Raw genomic sequence first — 18,881 nt, forward strand, 5'->3', positions numbered from 1 at the left:
CACTCTTCTGAAAGGTCTTTGTGTTGCTGCACCTCATCTGTCTGCTTTATTCTAAGAGAAAGGATATACGTTAAGTTTTTTAGGCAGCAGGGCCAAACCCAGTGGAATACTTGAGGGAAGTATTTTTAAAAATGGGGGGGGCGAAGTCTGTAGCTGAGTACATTTTAGTGAAGGTGAAGGTCCATTGAATGCATCTGATTGATACCGGTTTAGTCCTTCTCTTACTGATACCAACAAGATACTCTGCCTTCTGTGTTATCTCAGGTGTAGTGGTGGATCATGAGATACATCGACTGAGAAGCTGCACATAAGTATAGATAGATATCCACTTCTAAAATCGTATATATGCTGTGGGGTTATGGTTTCATTGCTGTCTGGAAGGTCTGATGATAAACATACAACTATTATGACAACATTAATGGCTAAACAATTACTATTCTTGAAACAGTGTAGAACTCATTTTTCTCAGACTTCCAAGCAGAATATAAATAAACATACCTTCATTCTTTAACAGCTCACATTGGAGATGAAGTTATCAATTTATGGATTTTTATATTTCATTTAGTCTTTTCTGTATTACTCCCTTCTTAACTGCTCCCTCTCCTTGGAGAAGAGGTACACTCTGGGAACAGAAATCAGTCTGGGTAGCACCATCTTCTGCAGATGTTTAAGCTTAAGGGCCTGTCATTCATTTTATTCCTACTGTCATTTATAAGGATACTATTAGGTATGGGGTAGGGGAATTTACATTACATGTGACCTGAGTTACAAGATGCCAAGCATCTTAAGTTATGGATTGTTTCCACTTTAAGTCTTGGTGAATTATTAATTGTGGATTCACCTAAAATGCACTACATGGATCCATGGACCCTTGGATTTTGCCGTTTATAAAGTGCTTAGATGGTGTTAATGAAGCCCATACGGACTTAATAATAAGCTAATTTTTAATCAATTAGATAACTTTCTCATGACTGTGAAAGTCAGAGCCAATGATAGCTGGCAACAAATATTTAAGTTATGGATTCTTTTCCTGTTGAAGATGTGAGATAGATGTGCTGCTGTGCCAAATTCTGCTTGGGTTAAAAGGAAGCAGAGTTGGAGCATGAGTTTAGGAGGTGGCTGCAGCTCCTATTCCTTTGCTCCCTATCCGATGCTGTAGTTAAAGCTTCAGAATTAGCAACTGTAGTTAGCAACTGTACCTTGAGCAGCTGGGACAGGCTCCTCCAGCAGTCACACAGAAAGGAGAATTGGATAGAGCTGCGTGAAAGCTTCTGTCCCCTGGAGTATTTTTCACTCCCAGACACGTGTGGCTTAGGAACTAACTGCACTGTGTCTGCTGACTTGTCCAGTTCAGAGCCAGCTTACAGTTGTCTCTGGGGTGCAAATAAATCATGGTGAACTTGGTGAAGCCACTTTCTGGTCTTAGATATTTATAGATAGGATTCAGCCAAATGGATTACCTCTGCCTACTTCTTGAAAGAACACATATTTAAAAACTAAGGTTTAACAAAGCAGAGAAAAGCAATTTAGAAAACTCTATATTAGAAATACATAGCATGAGTACTAACTTAGTATCTCTTTTTAAAGAATTTCATATTTAAATGAATCCCTTAGACAAAAAATAGCTTTCATCAAAGTTATATTTTTCTAGAATTTGCTGGAATAGAGCTGAAATTCATAAACTGTGTAGCTGTGTATTCTTTGAGGGATCATTTTGCATCCCTGCAAGACATGTAGGACCAAGGTCCAGGAGGTCTTGATTTTCACATGAAGTAAAAAGCTTGGTTTCAAGTCTAATCCAGAAGATCCATGCTGTTTTACTAACATGATACTCTTTGGAGTGTGTTGGTTTTGTCAGATGAATTAAGATTGCTAAAGATTTCTCCCTTATTTAGAGGTAGGCTTTACATGTAAACCTAGTTATGGTAGTATTCCTTTGGAGAATGTTGTGGACTGGGTCCTCTGGGGGACGACCAGCAAATTCTGCCACATCCACATGACACTGAGGCTGAAAAATTACGCCTGAGGGACTTCCATAGTGCCTGGTGCATTTCCTCCTAGATAGGCACCTGAGAGTGGTCAGATGAAGTGCTGTCTCAGGATGCTTAACCTGTCTTAGCTTTTAAACATCTAAACCTGGGGAAGATGGGTTTCATCCACTAAACCCTCCTTAACCAGGTCCAGCCTTAAATTGTACCTCCTGCTAACATTATGATCCTGAGTTGTGGTTCCTGTTTTCTATGGAGACAACACAGTGTCCTGTTCCCCAGCATTGCCGTCACCCTGCCCTGGCTGCCTGGTGGGCTGTTTCATTCACTTTCCCTACTCTGCAGGTCATGATTCCTCTTCAGATAGCATAAGCCCCTGGAAGACTAGAGTAAAAGCTCACCGATCAAGTAAAAGTCGAAGTTGCTTTATTGTAAGCCACTTCAGAATGTGTATGAATGTGCAAACAGTATTCAGGCTCCACCCGAACGAGTTGTCTTATTGAATATAATTGCGTCGTGTTGATTATTTTCTGTCGCATTGTAGTAGGCAGACCCCTTGCAGTGGAACTTCGATAGCATCGACCCACTTCCTGCAGACACAGGTAGAGGTTAGGGGCAGGCACACATAAACACAGAAGTGGAATATTTTGTCTGTCAAAAGTATGAAGTATTTAATATATTCTCTTCTTGAGGTAAGAGTTAGCTTGAAGAATAAAATGGGGAATACAGCTAAACGGAGATTAACATTTCCATCAGCTTTATGCTTTAGGGAAGGCTTCTGCACCTAAAGAATCACATCTTCTGAGTTCCTTTAATATTGCTGGAGATGCCAGTGACGATTTGTGGTACAGGCAGAAAGTGGTTTGTGTTGATCAGTGTTTTGATCATATTACAGGGGGCTCTGCTGAGATGAATATAAGTTGCTGATTAGCACTTTGGTGAGATGTGGACAACTGGCAGTTCATAAGCATCATCAAAGTATTTCACAGTGACACCAAACAGCCATCAAGTTTTGCCTGTAATGAATTGAGTTGACACAAATCAGCAGTGAACTAGCATATAAGAGGGTTTTTTTTAATCAGGTCTTAAGCCATTTGGCAAATGAAGGAAGCTGGAGCTGGGTGAAGGTGCTGAAATAAAATGTCCGGGATGTCTAGGACTCTGTTTTCTCAAGTACACAATAATAAAACATTACGTGTGGCCCATTTGTTGTGATGACCTTCGATTGTAGGGTTGTTGCTTTTGCAGATTTTACTCTATGGCACTGTGGTGTAAGGATGTGCTGTCTTCCTGTCATGAAAAGCAGAGGGTTTGGTTTCAAAATTGAAGTTAGAATAGTGGAAACTGTTCTTCTGGGAGACTGCAACCACGTAGGAAATTAAGAAGTAATTTTATTTAAACAACATGGCTCAGACAAAAAACCCAAACCAAACCAAAACCCTAAAACTGAATTGACTGAATTGTAATAAGTTATCCAACTCTGTAGTTTGCCAGAGGAAGAAAAATAAAAGTTTTTTTCCCCTCACTATAGTAAAAATAGGTATAGAAATAAGATATGGGTTCATTGTCTGAAGCAAAATGCTTTTTTTATGTAGGCAATACATTCAGATTAAGTTGGCCTGAATTTTAAGAGTATAGATAAAATAGTTTCCTACATGCCCGAAGTGTGATCTAACTGATCACTCTGTATGACTGCGACTTACCTGTTTGCTTTATTTAGGAAATAATCTGAAATTTAAAACTCATGTAATTAGATGACAACACGAATTGCGTAACACTGTCTTTCTACACTCTCCAGAGATTTCAGTATTCTTGTTTAATTCCACTTTAGCACTTTAGGGATCATTTGTGCTGGGCTTATGTTCAGCACAGCGGGAGGCTGAGGAAAGCTGGCTTTTAAACATCTTCACATCATGCTGTTTGCCCTACCCTTTTCCTAGTCTAGGTGCCTTATCAGGGAAAGTGAAATAGAGCTCACAACATTAGAAAGCAAACGTGCTGAAACAGTGCCGTGGCACACGGGCATAGCCTCATGAAAGGATGGGAGCACAGCATCTGTTCTGCTGTCTGTGAATTCACAACAAGCAAAACTCACGTGCAACTTCATGCTCTTGGCATCCCTGTTGGGTTTGTGACGAGTTAAGTAAGACGGGGCGGGGAGAGAAGTGGGGAGCCAAGCTTTATATTCCGCTTTGAAACTATTGTGTCAATTAAGTGTTGAATTGGGAACAATGGGTCTATAAATTACTGTATTTTTAACTTCCAGCTGAGTTTTTGAGCCAAATCATCTGACCTATGCATTATTCTGAAGAGAAGCTGAAGAAAATCTAAGATCACTTAGTCTAGACTGAGTAAATAAGAACTAGCAACTACCAGTGAATTAAGGAAGGTGCCATGTTAGGTTTTTTCTTAAAAACTGGAATTTTTTACAATAAGGGAGAGAGAGAAACTTATATAGGCACTGCTTCCTCTGAGTGTTAACCTGTAGTTAATAGAAAAAGTGCCATTTTTTTCATCCATTTAATCGCTTTTTAGTAAATTTTACTCTAGGATCAACATGGTGCAAGAAATTTAGTCTTTTCTTGGATTCAGGTTTTGTTTTAACAAGGCAAATTTAATAATTCCATTCTCTTAAAAAGCTGGGATGGAAAAAACATGAGTTGCAGTATCCACATATAAGTGTTGCAGCTCACTTGTGAGTTGTTTTCTTCAAACCTATACAGTCAATAAATGTTTTACTGTGATCATATAGTTCATGTGACTTACTGCTTGTTCTTCAAAGTACTTCTGACAGCTCCATAGATGGTTTAGTTTGGGCTTTATATATAGGCTATTGACTGTTAAGTAACTGTATGTCTATCACAGGAGATAAATGAAACTTAATTAAATTTGCCATGCTCTCACATAGCTTCTGTTCCCTTAATGGAATAAAATTATTTTGTTGTCAGCATGTAAACTGACAGTTCATCTCCTGCGCTAACCGTGCGGTTAATGCATGTCGTATTTACTGGGATAAGCAAACTAGCAATTGTAATGCAAAAATGAATTGCACCAGTAGTTATTATTTGATATTGTAGGATAACCTGATGCACTAGCTGGATGAAGGCTAAATAGTCACAATTCAGAATCTTTATGCAACTGCCTAACAACGTATTTCTGTAGGTCATTCTACAGAATGTCTTTCTGTTGCTGGTAGTGGAGTTGTGAGACCCTGCAGCTGTAATGATTGTTCTGCTGACTTCAGTGCTTGCTATGAAAGCAAGAAAGACAGGAACTAGCATTAAGGGGTCTTAGAGGCTGAGCTATCCTGTGGTATCACTAACAGAAGGTTCAACTAAGATCTAAAATAGGCACTTGCAAATCTTTCGCATTCCGCCACTCGTAACAGCTGCTGTCTCCAGCAGAGGCACAACACACTCCAATTAAAGCTGTAACTATACCTAGAAATGGAGGCAGAGGCTTGTGCTGCCTTGCATATGGTGGATGTCAGATTTAGAAGGTTAGGAGAGGTCGCTTTGGCCACATCACTGGTCTACACGTGGCTGCAATTGCTCAGAGCATCTCTCTTACTGTCTTCACTCTGTTGTTGCAAAGCTGAGAATCTCTGCTGAGCTTCATAGAATTGACCTGTAACTGCAAAAGACTGACGGGCCGCTTCTATACGGCTAAACAAAATGGGCCTTGGCACCGAGGGCTGTGGGCTGAACCATTTCCACATGTTACAGCAGTGACGCTGGATCTGTTCTGTGCCCATGCAGTGTTCTTGCGGCTGTAAGACACAGGTACTGTTTTGTATGGAGTCCTTTTCCAGTTCCACATACCTGCAATGATTTGAGGGCTGCATTAGCACCCACTGGAGCAGTATTCTCCTTGCACAAAAACACGGATGTGCACTGCATGCCCAGAAGTGTTTCAGGTGGCCATGGGAGGATTGCAGATCACATAAAGCCTTGGAAGACTGTAGAGATGGAAGGGTGTTAAACCTCACTATGTGCAAACTCTGCTTGGGATCTGCCTGGCCAGCTGACACGGACCAGGGCAGTTTGCGGAGAGTGTAAACTCCCCAATCTATATGGCCTTCAGAAGCTCGGGGCTTATTGGCCCTGTTTTACTTAGTGGTGAAAGTATGGTCACTGGGGAAAGAGTTGTTCCTTGTCCTTACTACCACAGCATTTTTGTGGTGAAACCAGGGATGGTTCTCAAACTCACCGAGGTGTAATTGAGAGCACAGTTCAGTGAAACTCTTAAAATCAGAATAGCACTCAGTAAGTGAAAGCCCAGGTGAGAGAAGTTTGGAGCAGTTGAATACTCTCTTCTCTTCTGTTACATTGCTAACAGAGTGTGGATTGGTTCAATGCACACACAAATTGTTATGCATAGGATTTTTGAAAGAGAGACAGAGTTTTATCTAGCCAGGGGCCTCAGCAAGATTAATCTGTACTAATGCAAAGTGTGAATTTACAGTTAAACTGCTTTAAATTCTTCTGTGTACAAACGAGTTCCGGAATGAAAGTGGTCTTAATTCAGATCATTTTAGTGTCAGGGTCACTGTGTCCTGGTATCTGACTTGCCGATAACCACATAATCTAATTGCTTTCAGAAAGTGATTAAGTACTATAGAAGCCCAAGTCAATTTGACTTTCTTCACAGTCAAATACCTAGTCATTTTAGAAAATGGGACGTAAGTTCCTAAATAACTTAGGTTTCTTTTCAAAAAGGTAGTTTTGTTGGAATATTTGAAGTATTCAGCACCATAGCAACAGCAAGGAATTATGCCTGGTGTTTAATCCACTAAAAAGAACGTATTGGGTATCATTTGTGAAAAACGTGACACATTACAGGCGTGAGAATAAACTACTTCCAGTGATACCAATAAGCAATTTCAGTAAAGGCAGAAGGGCAAATCTTTTTTTACTTTTTCAGAGCATGTGATAAAATTTTAGGTCTGCAAGGTCTCACAGGCGTGAGAATAAAATACTTGCAGAGATACTGATAAGCAATTTCAGTAAGGGAGCAAGGGCAAATCTTCTTTAATTTTTCAGAGTATGTGATAAATGTTAGGCCTACGAGGTTTTAATGTTTAGTGCCAAAAAAGCTAGAAATTAATTAGCTATGCTTGCTCTGGCAAAGGGCTAAAAGTTACACGATGGAGTTACTGATTTTGGTTTATGGTCTATGGCCTTCATGAAGAGATAACTTAGTGTCTCTTTACTATATAAAATTAAATGACTAAGACAAAAATGAGATCTTTTTCAAAGAATAAAATTAAAATAAAAGTTGAGCCTCTTCAGAGAAATCAGAGATTTTCTTAGTGCTACTGTGATGATTCAGGTTACATACAAGTCTTTCGCATTGTCGTACATACAGCATACAAAAGACATGCATAAAACTGTTCTTAACAGTGTAAGTTTAATGAGAAACAGAGTTTAAATGTCACCTATGTAGACACATCCAGCATACAATAGCAGACAATACAAGAAGCTTGGAAACGTCATTGTTTCTTGTGGAGAAGAGTGACTCTGCTCTTTGTCCCCCTGCTTTAACTTGGGTCAGGACTGCGATCTAAGTCCCTGATTGATAAGGATCATAGCTGAAGCAGTAGTTTTGTGCTAATACCCAGTCTTCTGCATCCCATGGTGTGCCTTTCAGGAGCTCTTCCGTTGCTATTGACTCTTAGTGTTTCAATAAGCAGTGAACACCACCATACTTGGGCATTTTTTTCTCTGGCGTTGTTGTCTTCTGCAGGAATACCATGCTGGGCTACCATAGAGAATATTTCTGTGAAATTTTCCTTCTTTAAAAAGAATTTGATATCCAGTCTATTCTCAGTGGTAAGCTTCCATATTGAAAGGTGGTCTGTGGTTTGTATGGGCCCTGTGATAAACAAAGGCTGTATTACAAAATGCAGAACATGGATTTAGGTGGTGGATCTAAATAGGGTATAGCCACCCATTTGCATTGCATAGTGGTCTGCTATATAGTGGAGTCTGTACCATTACTCAGCCTCTTTGGTCATCTTCATCTGTGAAGTCTTCAAAGATCTTGAGCCTTCCCCAGTGAGCTGATAAAGCATAGCACAAGAGATGCCTAAGAACAGGACTGCCTGTAACAGAACTAGAAAGGCAACTCTTCTTCTGTCCATGGGCTGCACAGGTACTTTCGGCGACTCAGAATCTGAGAGCATGGTCAAACTGAAAGGCTAAACAAAAGCGAAAGATCAGATATGAAACACCTTGAAAGAGAAATCTGTAATAGCTCCATAAGCACCCCTCTGGCCAAATTTCCAGAAAAAGCTTTTGCATTTCTGTCTTCCACACTGACATAGAAATTGGGAGTTCAAGCATGTTGTCGCTCTGAGTTGAACAAAGGGGTGTGCAAAACAAAACAAAGCAGCATATCCTGGAGTGGGATAAACCTTCAACATTTGTAGAGAATGATAGACTCAGAAAAGTCAAGCTCTCATCTGCTGATTTCAGCCATTCCGCTGCCTTTCTCACTTTCCAGTAGGTGTGTGTGGCTTTGCTGTTAGTCACCTCACTTAAAGTACAATGTGCTTCAAGGGCCTCCTTCCATCTTTTTTGCTATAATCAAATTTGTCATTTAACCAGTCTAAAGAGCTGATTCACGACTATGTTTCCCTAGTTTTGTGCTGATATAACTCTACTGAGATCATGAAGATATTCCTTATCCCAAAGGGAAGAACAGATCTTTCATGCTCCATTAATGTTCCTACTTCTCTCCCCAGGGGAGCTATCCTCCTTTGCTAAAAATTCTTTTGAATACTCTAATTAAGGATAAGGATCTCTTTGAATATTAATTAGTTTTTCATTGGCCTCACTCAAAATATTTAACTCAAAGCAATTTCCTGGTAATTATCTCTTGATTATAACTTTGAGAGGATTTACCCTTTTTTAATAAATTCCAGTTTATCAAATAAGACTTCCTTTTGTATGTGTCCAGCTAATCACAACTACAGATAAGACAATAAGCAGTAGCTGTAAAGAGGCAATTTTGTTTTGTTTCTTAAGTTTTCGTCTTAGAAAAGCTGCCACTCTCACCATAGCTTTCCCTCTTTTGCTCATCTTTAATTATTTACACTGTAGATGACTGTGTCCCCCATGCACGTAAGTCTTGTGAGCGGCTGAATCGACTGGGCTTGTACAAGCAGACAGCTTTGTACAAAGACTAGAATGGCAGAACAACTCAAAACTTTTCTTTCTTGCCTCTTCCAGGAATGGTGAGATAGGACCTGATCCACTCCACTGCTCTTTCTTCAACTCCCCACTCATTCTAGGACTCCTAATTAGGTATAATTAAATAAATGACAAAACCCCTTTCTGTTTCCAATTTTGTTTTCAATGTTCAAGAGAGAGGGAGAAATTTCCTTATCATTACCAAGGGCATATGGTACTTGGGACTAGCAGCAGAACAAACTCTAAAACCATCATGTTTAAATCCTTTCTATCATGAAGTAATTTTACACATTTAATAGATGGCCACGGAGGAAACCTTTTGAAATCTCTGAAAAGGGGTGAAATTCCCAAAATACCTGTTTAAAATTTTTTCTAAATCAGGACATGAAGTGAGGAGCTTAACTCTCATTCCCAGCATGAATAAGACAAGGACTCTTGTGAGCTTTTAGGAATACCTTGAGGGATACTGCACTCATCTTCTGTGCCAGTGGAGTCAACATCTCCATCTAATAGGACAGTCACATCATTCCAATGTAGGCAATAGCAAGCATAGCCTGTTGCAGAGATCTCACCCTTCCAGCCCGGGACCTCAGCGTTACTTGAAGCTTATTTCATGTGGAGGATTTCATAAGGACCTTGTGCAGAATTCCTTCCCAAATGCACTAGGGAGTTTTACATAAACCCAAACACTTGCCTTACACTTCCAAAGAGAAGAAGTTACACTACTTGAGTTCATTAGAGCTCTTGGATACTACTCTAAGAGAACCAAATCATTCACAATCCCCCTTTGCTTCCTTAAGCTTGAAGAGCTGCTCCGTAAGGCTCACCAGCGAGGCTGTCAGAAAGGATCACCCCTTGCTGCCAGCACAGCTAATGCATTGTTACCAGCTGGTTGACATACCTCTCCCACTGGTAGGTAATGCTCACTCCACCAGACTCTTGGGCTGCTTCCAACACATGCCACTATTTATAATCTGGGCAGCAGCTGCAGAGACTCTGCTTTGTTCGTATTTGTCAAGTCTTACGGATTTAGTTACTATGCCAGTTGCCAAATTTTGTAGTGAAAGTACTCCATTCTCTGTTCAGCTGAATTCCTCCTCATTTCTGCTGTCCCAAGACAGCACTGCTCACCATACACCTGCAGTGCAGATCACAGTGACACCTGAAAAGAATTTAAGTGCTCTTGAGTAACTGTAGTTCTTTGAAACCATGACTACGCTATAGTAAGAAATCCAGTTTCTAAATTAATTAATTTTATGCAATGAATCCAATATTAAAACCCATAAAATATTAATAAAGCACAATTCTTCACACACTTCTATAAATCTGAAATAAAGCTTAAACCATGTTTTATAGTGTTGGTACTGCATACAACTCAGCAAACAATGAATAAGCAATACTGATTCAAAAAGCAGAAGACATCTCTTGATTTGAACTGCTGTGCTGGTTTTGGCTGGGGTAGAGTTAATTTTCTTCACAGTGGCTAGTATGGGGCTATGTTTTGGATTTGTGCTGAAAACAGTGTTGATAATACAGGGATGTTTTTGCTATTGCTGAGCAGTGCTTACACAGAGTCAAGGCCTTTTCTGCTTCTCACCCCATCCCACCAGCGAGAAGGCTGGGGGGGCACAAGAAGCTGGGAGGGGGCACAGCCAGGACAGCTGAGCCCAGCTGACCAAAGGGATATTCCATACCATATGACGTCATGCTCAGCATGTAAAGCTGGGGGAAGAAGGAGGGTGGGACACTGGGAGTGATGGTGTTTGTCTTCCCAAGTAACTGTTATGCACGATGGAGCCCTGCTTTTGTTTCTTTGTTTCATGAAGGCATCTCTCAAAAGAACTCCATTCTGAATGCGACTCATTAATGTGTGCTCCCTGCCCCCTGCCTTTGCAAGCCTTCTCCAACTGGCTAAACGTGGTGACTGGAGCTTTTTGGATTAATTTTCCTTAAGTGACCTACTTTGCAGAGAAAGATAATCATGCATTTATAGCCTCTGGCACTCTATTCAGGTCACAGATGGACAGATAGCAAAGCTATCCCTCAGTGACTTACTGGGGTTGTAACTAATCCCCAATGAGAAAGGAGATTGGCCTGATGTTAATTGGTCAGGATGCCTAAAAGTATGGAAGATCATTGACTCCTGCTTTAATTTTCAGAGGGTGTTACAGTTAGGCTGGCTGATACCAGCCAGCAGTTGTTCTAGGAGGGTTTTGTGGTAGTGAACAAATTACTGGATGCCGTAGATGTTAAATACCTGAGTTTGAATCCTTTGCCTTGACAGTGGAGCACCATGTTGTGTTCTAACTGTGGACATGTCTGATGTTACACACATACCAGATACGTGGCCAGCACCAAGGATCAGAGATTCAGGAGAGTTCTGACCTTTTGCTTGCTAACAAGTGCTTACGATCCCGTGAACAGTTGTCATTGTAAAGACAATTTTTTGTGCAATCAGACCTAAACCTCTGTTATGAAATAATTTTTTTGTATAGCCTGATGAGTTAAGCCAATAAAACCCATATTTTGCTGTTATCCGTTAGAGGCCCATTCTCCTTGTATTTGGCACTAATGTAGTGATGTATGCAAAACAGCTTGTTCTCTTATTTTCAGATGTTCAGAAGTTTCACAAGGGAAATGACCAGGATTTATCCTCTGTTAGGATATGTTTAAAAGTTTGGTGGAGCTTTTCACACTGAGAAAGAGGCAACAAGCAGGAGTGTTAAGGATGTCTTGTTTTTTGAAGGACCGTCTTGAAACTTTGAATGTGCCAGGCAGTCAGTGAAGTTAATTCTGACAGGTCTGAAGAAATAACTGCTAAATTGTGACACTGCCAGCAAAGGGATGGATGGCTTTCAGAACAAAACAAAACATGTATGCAGGTTGAATTCTTGCACCACAGGACTGCAAACGTGTATGCCTGTGTTCCCCCAATGTATACATACAGCTTTGCTCATTGCACTGCAGTGCAAAATCAGAAGGTGTTCTGATAGAAGTTGCATTGTAGTTTGGATCACTTTGATCACTGAGTAAGCGTTCTTATTTCATGTGCTTCCTAGAGCAAATAATCTCGGAACACGTGAGGAATGATTTGGGCTTGGTTTAGATATTTAAATCTGTTAAGACAACCTGACAGAGCTGTGTGTGTATTTCCTATGACAGAATCTAATGCATCGAGGGCAAAATCCATTCCTTTTACCAAAAAGCCTTTCAAACAGGAAATAAGTAAAAGGTTTTAGAAAGAGTATGTGCAGCCTTTCTGTACCTGTCCTGAGGGACTGTAGTGCAGCTGTTCCACCATCGAAATTCTGGCTATGGGTTCTAGCAGTTGTTGGGAGCCCTTTGAATTTTCCACACGTGTCCTTCAGCTGCTGGATGTGTGTGTTCCCTCTCCCAGGGGTTAACCCCAGCATCTTCTCTTCCAAGGGATACATTTCATTGTGCCTGAACTGCATGTTTCTCCGGGTTTCCTCTGGAAGTGTTGATAAATTTGAACCAATGTAGCTCTACAGATATAGGCATCAATGCAGATATTCTTAGTCTAGTTTAAGAATAGCCTGCTGTAGGTGTGCTTTTATTTGGTCCTGAAATAATTAATCTAAATTTAAATAAATCCAATTTTAACCAAAATAATCCACAAAGCATAATTTCAATTACTTTTTTTTTCTTTGTTAGTTTGTCAGGAAAATATTTGAAAAAAGTAAGACAGCACTGCCAGGATTGGTTATGGGCTGTTTTAATCAAATGGCAATTTTATGAAACAAAAAATTGACATCTTTGGTTCTGTGTATCCTGGTATGATATCCATCATGTGGTTTTGTTTATGTCAGAGAATGTGGAGTTTTGTAAAAAGAAACGGGATGAGTCTAAATAGTTGGGAGGTCATTGTGTATTATCAGATACAAAACTAGACTAATTTAAGTAATAGGTTTCTGTTTTATGGAGCCATAGTACAATCTGTAGAAGATACAGTAGAAATTATTTGTAGAAAAAAACAGTATATGCTACGAACAAATAACATCTGCAATACAATAGACATGTTCAAGCCTGCCATGTAGATCTCTTTGGGATAAAAGGTATGGCTGAGAAATAATACTGGTGCATTCCTATTGAAAACAACCAATTTAAAAATAACCAGCTCCAAAGAAACCACCTAGCTTTTGAACCAGGGTAGTGATAGCAGTAATAGAAAATACATGCTTCATATTTAATGCTGACTTCCAGCACACAAGCAATAACTTAAGAGCTCCTGGCCGTTTTCTTGGCAGGGTGTTGAGGGCACTGGGCAAAGATGAAGGTGAAACACGCCACGAATCCCCCTTGCATTATTACTCGGCACTACTAGGGAGTCTGTCTTCTGGGATCTTCATGGCTTAGAAGTTTACCTTGTAGCATTGTGGGTATACAAATTATTACACTTAAAAAAAAAAAATCCATTCACTCCCTGTTTGCGTATTAAATTAGGATACTATTGATCAAACAGTTCTCATCATGTAGCTGTCCCGGATACAAAGCTTTTAATCTGCTGTGTAACATCAATATAAAATCTTGTGTGTATATTTCTTATGTGGGGAAAGATGAGTAGTAAGGCACATTTTGTAAACATGTGTAGGTGTCATACACACACAATTTGCTGCTAGTTCTGCCATTGCAGGACTACTAAATAGAACTACTCACTTGCATGAAATGGCTGGAATGAATATTTGTTTGCCAGATCAGAACATCAAGGAGGAGTTACGAATATGATAATGAACTAGATTTTTTTTTAGCATATGTTTTACAGAATTTGTTGATCTGTTGTGCTACTGTAAGTGAAAAGTAAATCTGATTAGAGAAACAGAAGAGTAGACATTGTTACAGAAATTTGTTCTCATCGTCTTTCATATGAGTCAGTGTTCCCTGATGAAGTAGGATTATCATTATTTTAGTTTAGTCATTTAAGATTTAAAATTTCCAGTGGTGAACTTCTAATTAGTTGAATAGATCATGAAATGCTAGAGCAATTTGAAAGAACCTGTACTCCTCTTTTGAAGGAACTTGTTGTATTCCTGCTCAAGGGGATGAAGCAGTGTATGTGGAAGGAAATGCTGGAGCGTGGAAGAATCAGACATCATGTTTTAGTGAAATGGTAGATGTGATCTGAATTGGTAATGAATGTTCCTTGGTGGCTCGTTGATTCTGAACACCTAAGGAGCATTTGTAGGAGTCATAATGTTTTTAAAATATGCTTTGGTGGTATGGGCTGTGCATATGCATGAAATGGAAGAAGGAAACTCGGTGGACAAAATGGTGGCGGAATGTTTCATTGTTCATATGTACAAAGTTCAAATAAGCCTATAAACTTACATGCAAAATAGTAGTAATTGACAATTAAATTAAGCATATTAAAAGGTATTTATTATAATAAGTAATTAGATTATAATAATTCCTCATAATTCATCACAAACCGATATACAAAATCATTTTGGTCAGAGTTACAGATCTTTGGTTTTCAATGATGCCTTTAATAATAAGCCAATTAGACAAAATGAATTATTTTCTGTATGTGTTTTCCATGTAGGTGTGCACCTCATACGCTGTTATCATTATACAAGTAACCATTAATGTGCTATGTGCATACTAGTACATTCACCTGATGTGTCTGAGATGTTTTTCCCTTGCATACTGAGTGCAAAGATAGGGTCTGTGGATGATGGCAGACTAATTACCTGTGAAAATTAAAGCCCTGTGTTTGCTCAGAGAATAACTAAACTGTAGGCAAGGATTGTTCCTCCATAGGCTACTTCAGTCCCCAACATTGGCTGCCTCTTTGCAAGAAAGCAATAATATCTCTATGATCCTTGATCTCTAGTCCCTTTGCTGATATTATTGAGGAAAGGCATATTCATAGTATTATGGTGTTGAAATTCAACATCCTTGAGTTTGCAAGAAGAAATTAAATATGGTATTTAATAAAGAAAGTATATTTCAGGGATAGAAGGCTTGCATTAAGACAACTAAGCTGTAGTTCCAAAGCTCTACATTAGCTTTTTTTACTCAAGTTGGTGACGAATCTTTTTCTGCAATATATTTTGTAAAGTAGAGGATGAAAAAAGCACTTTCACTCAATACTTAGATATTAAAATAGTGACTAATCCTATACATATTCTAGAATTACACTGTTGCTTTTGGGAAGCTGATATGGATTTCATCATCCTTAACATTCTATTAAAAAAAAAAATACCCTGTTGAACTGGGAGGGTAGACGGGTTTTTCCAATAGTGATATTTCTCTATTTTCTGAATTTATAGTTTTGATGATTTGAGCATTTGGATTCTCATTTGGACATTCAGTCATAGGATTTTAGCATAATTCTGTTTCTCCTGGATATTTGGAAAAAAATTATAAGACATTTTAAGGGAAAAAAAAAAAGAAAGAGATCTGGGGGCTCTGACCATTCTCATTCTGTCTGTGCAGTTCGACAATCAGCAAGCATTGGGAGGCAGAACTGGCGACGCTCAAGGGTAATAACGCTAAGCTCACAGCAGCCCTGCTGGAGTCCACTGCCAACGTCAAACAATGGAAACAACAACTTGCTGCCTATCAGGAGGAAGCAGAACGTCTTCATAAGCGGGTAAGTCGAGGCAAACAGCCAGGATCCTTGAGGTGGAAATACTGGTGACTGTATTAGCTCATTTTCAAGTAAAACAAGTAAGTTTATTGTTGGGGCTTTAGGTTGATCTTTGAGACAGAAATGAATGATTACTTTAAAGCACACAGGGTTCCTCCATTGGGAAAATCTTTCCTTGGTAGCAGTTCTTTTTCTGCAAAGGGTATTGTTGCAGGAAGGGTTACCTAACCTTATGACATGTTTGCCAGCTTTCACTCTTCATTTGATGCCGTCACATCTGTTTCAGGACCTTCTCCATAGCATTACACATTAGTCCCTCTTGCATTTAAGCCCACAGAAACTCAACATCAAATCTGTAAGTGAAAGAAACCCTATTGTAGTTTCCACATAAAACAAAGATGAACAGCTTCCTCTCATCCTTGCACCTAGAGAACACCGAACATAGATTGAAGATCATTATATGCAATTAGAGATCTGCTCCCGCTTTCATGCAGCAGGGGCTGGGTCCTGTTCCCTTCATTGTAAATTTTGCAGAGGTCATTTGGCAAACCAGAAATCAGTGCACAGTGGGGGAAGGAGTGACAGTGTTTGAGGGAGGAATAAAGCATGCAAGTCTGAAGCGAAGCCTGCATTATTAAAACAAGTATACAATATTTTCATTTTTCTTCTCTTTTCACATGTAACTCTTTATATATTGCATGTTCTATTCACCTTTATCCGTATGAATTTGTCATCATAGCTTAGGACACATTTTTGCGCCAAGTGAAGGCAAGATTAGCACATGTATGGAGGGAAGATGTCTTTGATGAAGCTGTATTGCTTTTGTTAATATTGGTTAACTTAGAAAAATATCAGGGAGATGTACATAGTTAAGAAAATAAAAACAAACAAGAGCATTGCTTTTTTGCATGAAAACTAGTTTCGTGAATATGATGACAAGAAGGGAAAGGTCAAGTAGCAGACATGGCAGACCTTTTAATTTGGTTTTGTATGCTGTACTCACCTGTATGAAATAATGTATGGCAATTACAGGTAGCCAAATCCTGCAAAATGCAAAAGGTTCTTTCAGACCTGAACTGGACCTGTCCAACTGGAGGCTTAGTAGACCCAAGAACAAGGCTCATATTCATCTGATGGGGGAGAAATTCAGCAGGCTACTTCTAACCTGGGGATGTGGAAGAGTAGCAAGAATTCCCTTGAGCCTGAGAAACGTGGGGAAATGGCAGGTTGTTGGGGCTGTCCTATACCTAGACTGACTTGCAGACAAGGATCCTGAAGTCCCAGCCAAATGATTTGATAGGGAAGAATGACAGTTTCCGATAGACTGTAACTGTGTGTGCCATAGCTGGCTGGATGAAATGCACGAAGCGTAATTGAAACTGGTGGTTTTTGCCAAGTGCTTTCAGTTCAAGAAACTAGCAGTTGCTGACAAAACTGCTTTGCTTCAGAAATTTTCCAGTCAGGCACAAGCTTTTCATGTGTGTTTGTACAGAGGGAGACTTTCGCTTTGTCTGTCATCTCATTTAAGCTTCTCCTTTGGAAGGGTTGGAGTTCTAACCTGTGCTCCAGGTTTGTGAATAGATGATAATAGTCATTGTTGATATCTCATGTAGAATATAGGAACGCTCTGTGCCTATGTCTCTCTGGGCATGCCTGTAAATTACGACAGGATAGTTCGTCAAGAGCGCTGCCCTCTGTGGGAATTGCCTTCAGAAAAATACAGACTTGACTAACCCAATAAATTGAACTTTCTAGGCAAAAGTATGCGGAACATGTAAAAAAAAAAAGCAATCTCAATCTGTTACCCATGCGGTGCAATACAAGAGCTCTTCTAACCTGCATGCTGGAGACTGATCTTTCAAATTGAAATAGTGCCCCATTTCAGAAAGAGATTGCAAGTCAGATGCTTCTCTCTGACACAGATCAAAAATGCGCTGTTGAAATGGCAGATCTGGAGACTGTTGGTTGTGGTACATGTGGTAGCAGTGTTAAGTCACTGTATTGTGTTATCTGCCTGTTCAGTTTATCTGTTAAGCTCAGTATAAACACATAGCTACAGCTGATCCAAAAAATGTTCCTCAAACTGGAATCCATCTCACCTGAGATTATGTAGAAGTTATATATCAAGTCTAAGATGGTCATCTTTTTTTCTTGTAATTCTTGGAGAGACAAAAGCATGAAGGGTAAGTGTCCCAGTCTTAAGAAAACTAAGGTGTTGAGTTAAATTTGCTTCTGTAAGTGCTTGCCTTTCTCCATAGGATAATCATCTAGATATACTTTTAGTCAGATGAAATTAACTCCATCCTTAGTTCATAGAATCACAGAATAAATTATCTTGCAGGGGAACTTTGGAGGGTATCTGGTCCAATTCTCCACTGAAAACAGGGCCAGCTTTGAAGTTAGATCCAGTTCCAGGGCTGGATCAGGTTACTCAGGGCTGTGAATCAAGTCTCAAAAAACTCAGATCCCACAGCCTCTCTGGGCAGCCTGTTCCAATGTTTGACCACCCTTGTCAAATTATTTTTCCTAATATTTTATCTAATTGAAATTTGCCGTGCTGCAACCTGCATCTGTTGCCAATTCAGAAGAAAAATAGGGTTTGATCCAAAACAAACTTTGGTGAGAAAAGTTGAATAGACCAGACTTTTAGAAATACTCATAGGAAAATTGATTTAAAGGAGAAAGCAAAATCTGGAAATTAGTTTGCATGTTCAGTTGTAATGTAGTTGTTTTTTTTAAACAGAAAAGTTGGCTGTCACAGCATCTTGCCCACTGGAGAAGAAGAATGCGTGTAGATATGTATGCATTGGAGGGATATGCTCACTCACAAGATCATAGTCTTGTATAAAATAGACCATCCTCCAAAATGAAGAATGGTACTGCTGACATTAGCTGCTATATTTAGTTCAGTTTAATACTATATTATGTGGTTTATATATAATATAATTGTGGTATTCTCTCCCTACATGCTTTATGTTTATATACAAGTTTTGGTGCCTGAGTCATCTATCTACAAGCTACAGCAGACTCATATCCTCTGTCAACTCGGGGGGGGGGGGGCGGAAGTAATGCATATTGATTAGTAAACTT

At 39.4% G+C, this 18,881-nt stretch overlaps 1 protein-coding gene across 1 annotated transcript in view; it reads left to right on the plus strand.

The window, feature by feature from the left end:
- Nucleotides 1–18,881, plus strand: part of HOMER1 (homer scaffold protein 1) — a gene marked incomplete at both ends in the record, with an annotated part of 83,064 nt that overhangs the window by 47,658 nt on the left and 16,525 nt on the right. The window contains one exon of the mRNA XM_082335398.1: nucleotides 15,638–15,794. Coding sequence (XP_082191524.1) covers nucleotides 15,638–15,794 — 157 coding nt within the window. The remainder of the gene's footprint in view (nucleotides 1–15,637; nucleotides 15,795–18,881) is intronic.

The sequence above is a fragment of the Platalea leucorodia genome (genome assembly GCF_965183815.1).
Source record: "Platalea leucorodia genome assembly, chromosome: Z".
Classification (NCBI taxonomy): Eukaryota; Metazoa; Chordata; class Aves; order Pelecaniformes; family Threskiornithidae; genus Platalea; species Platalea leucorodia.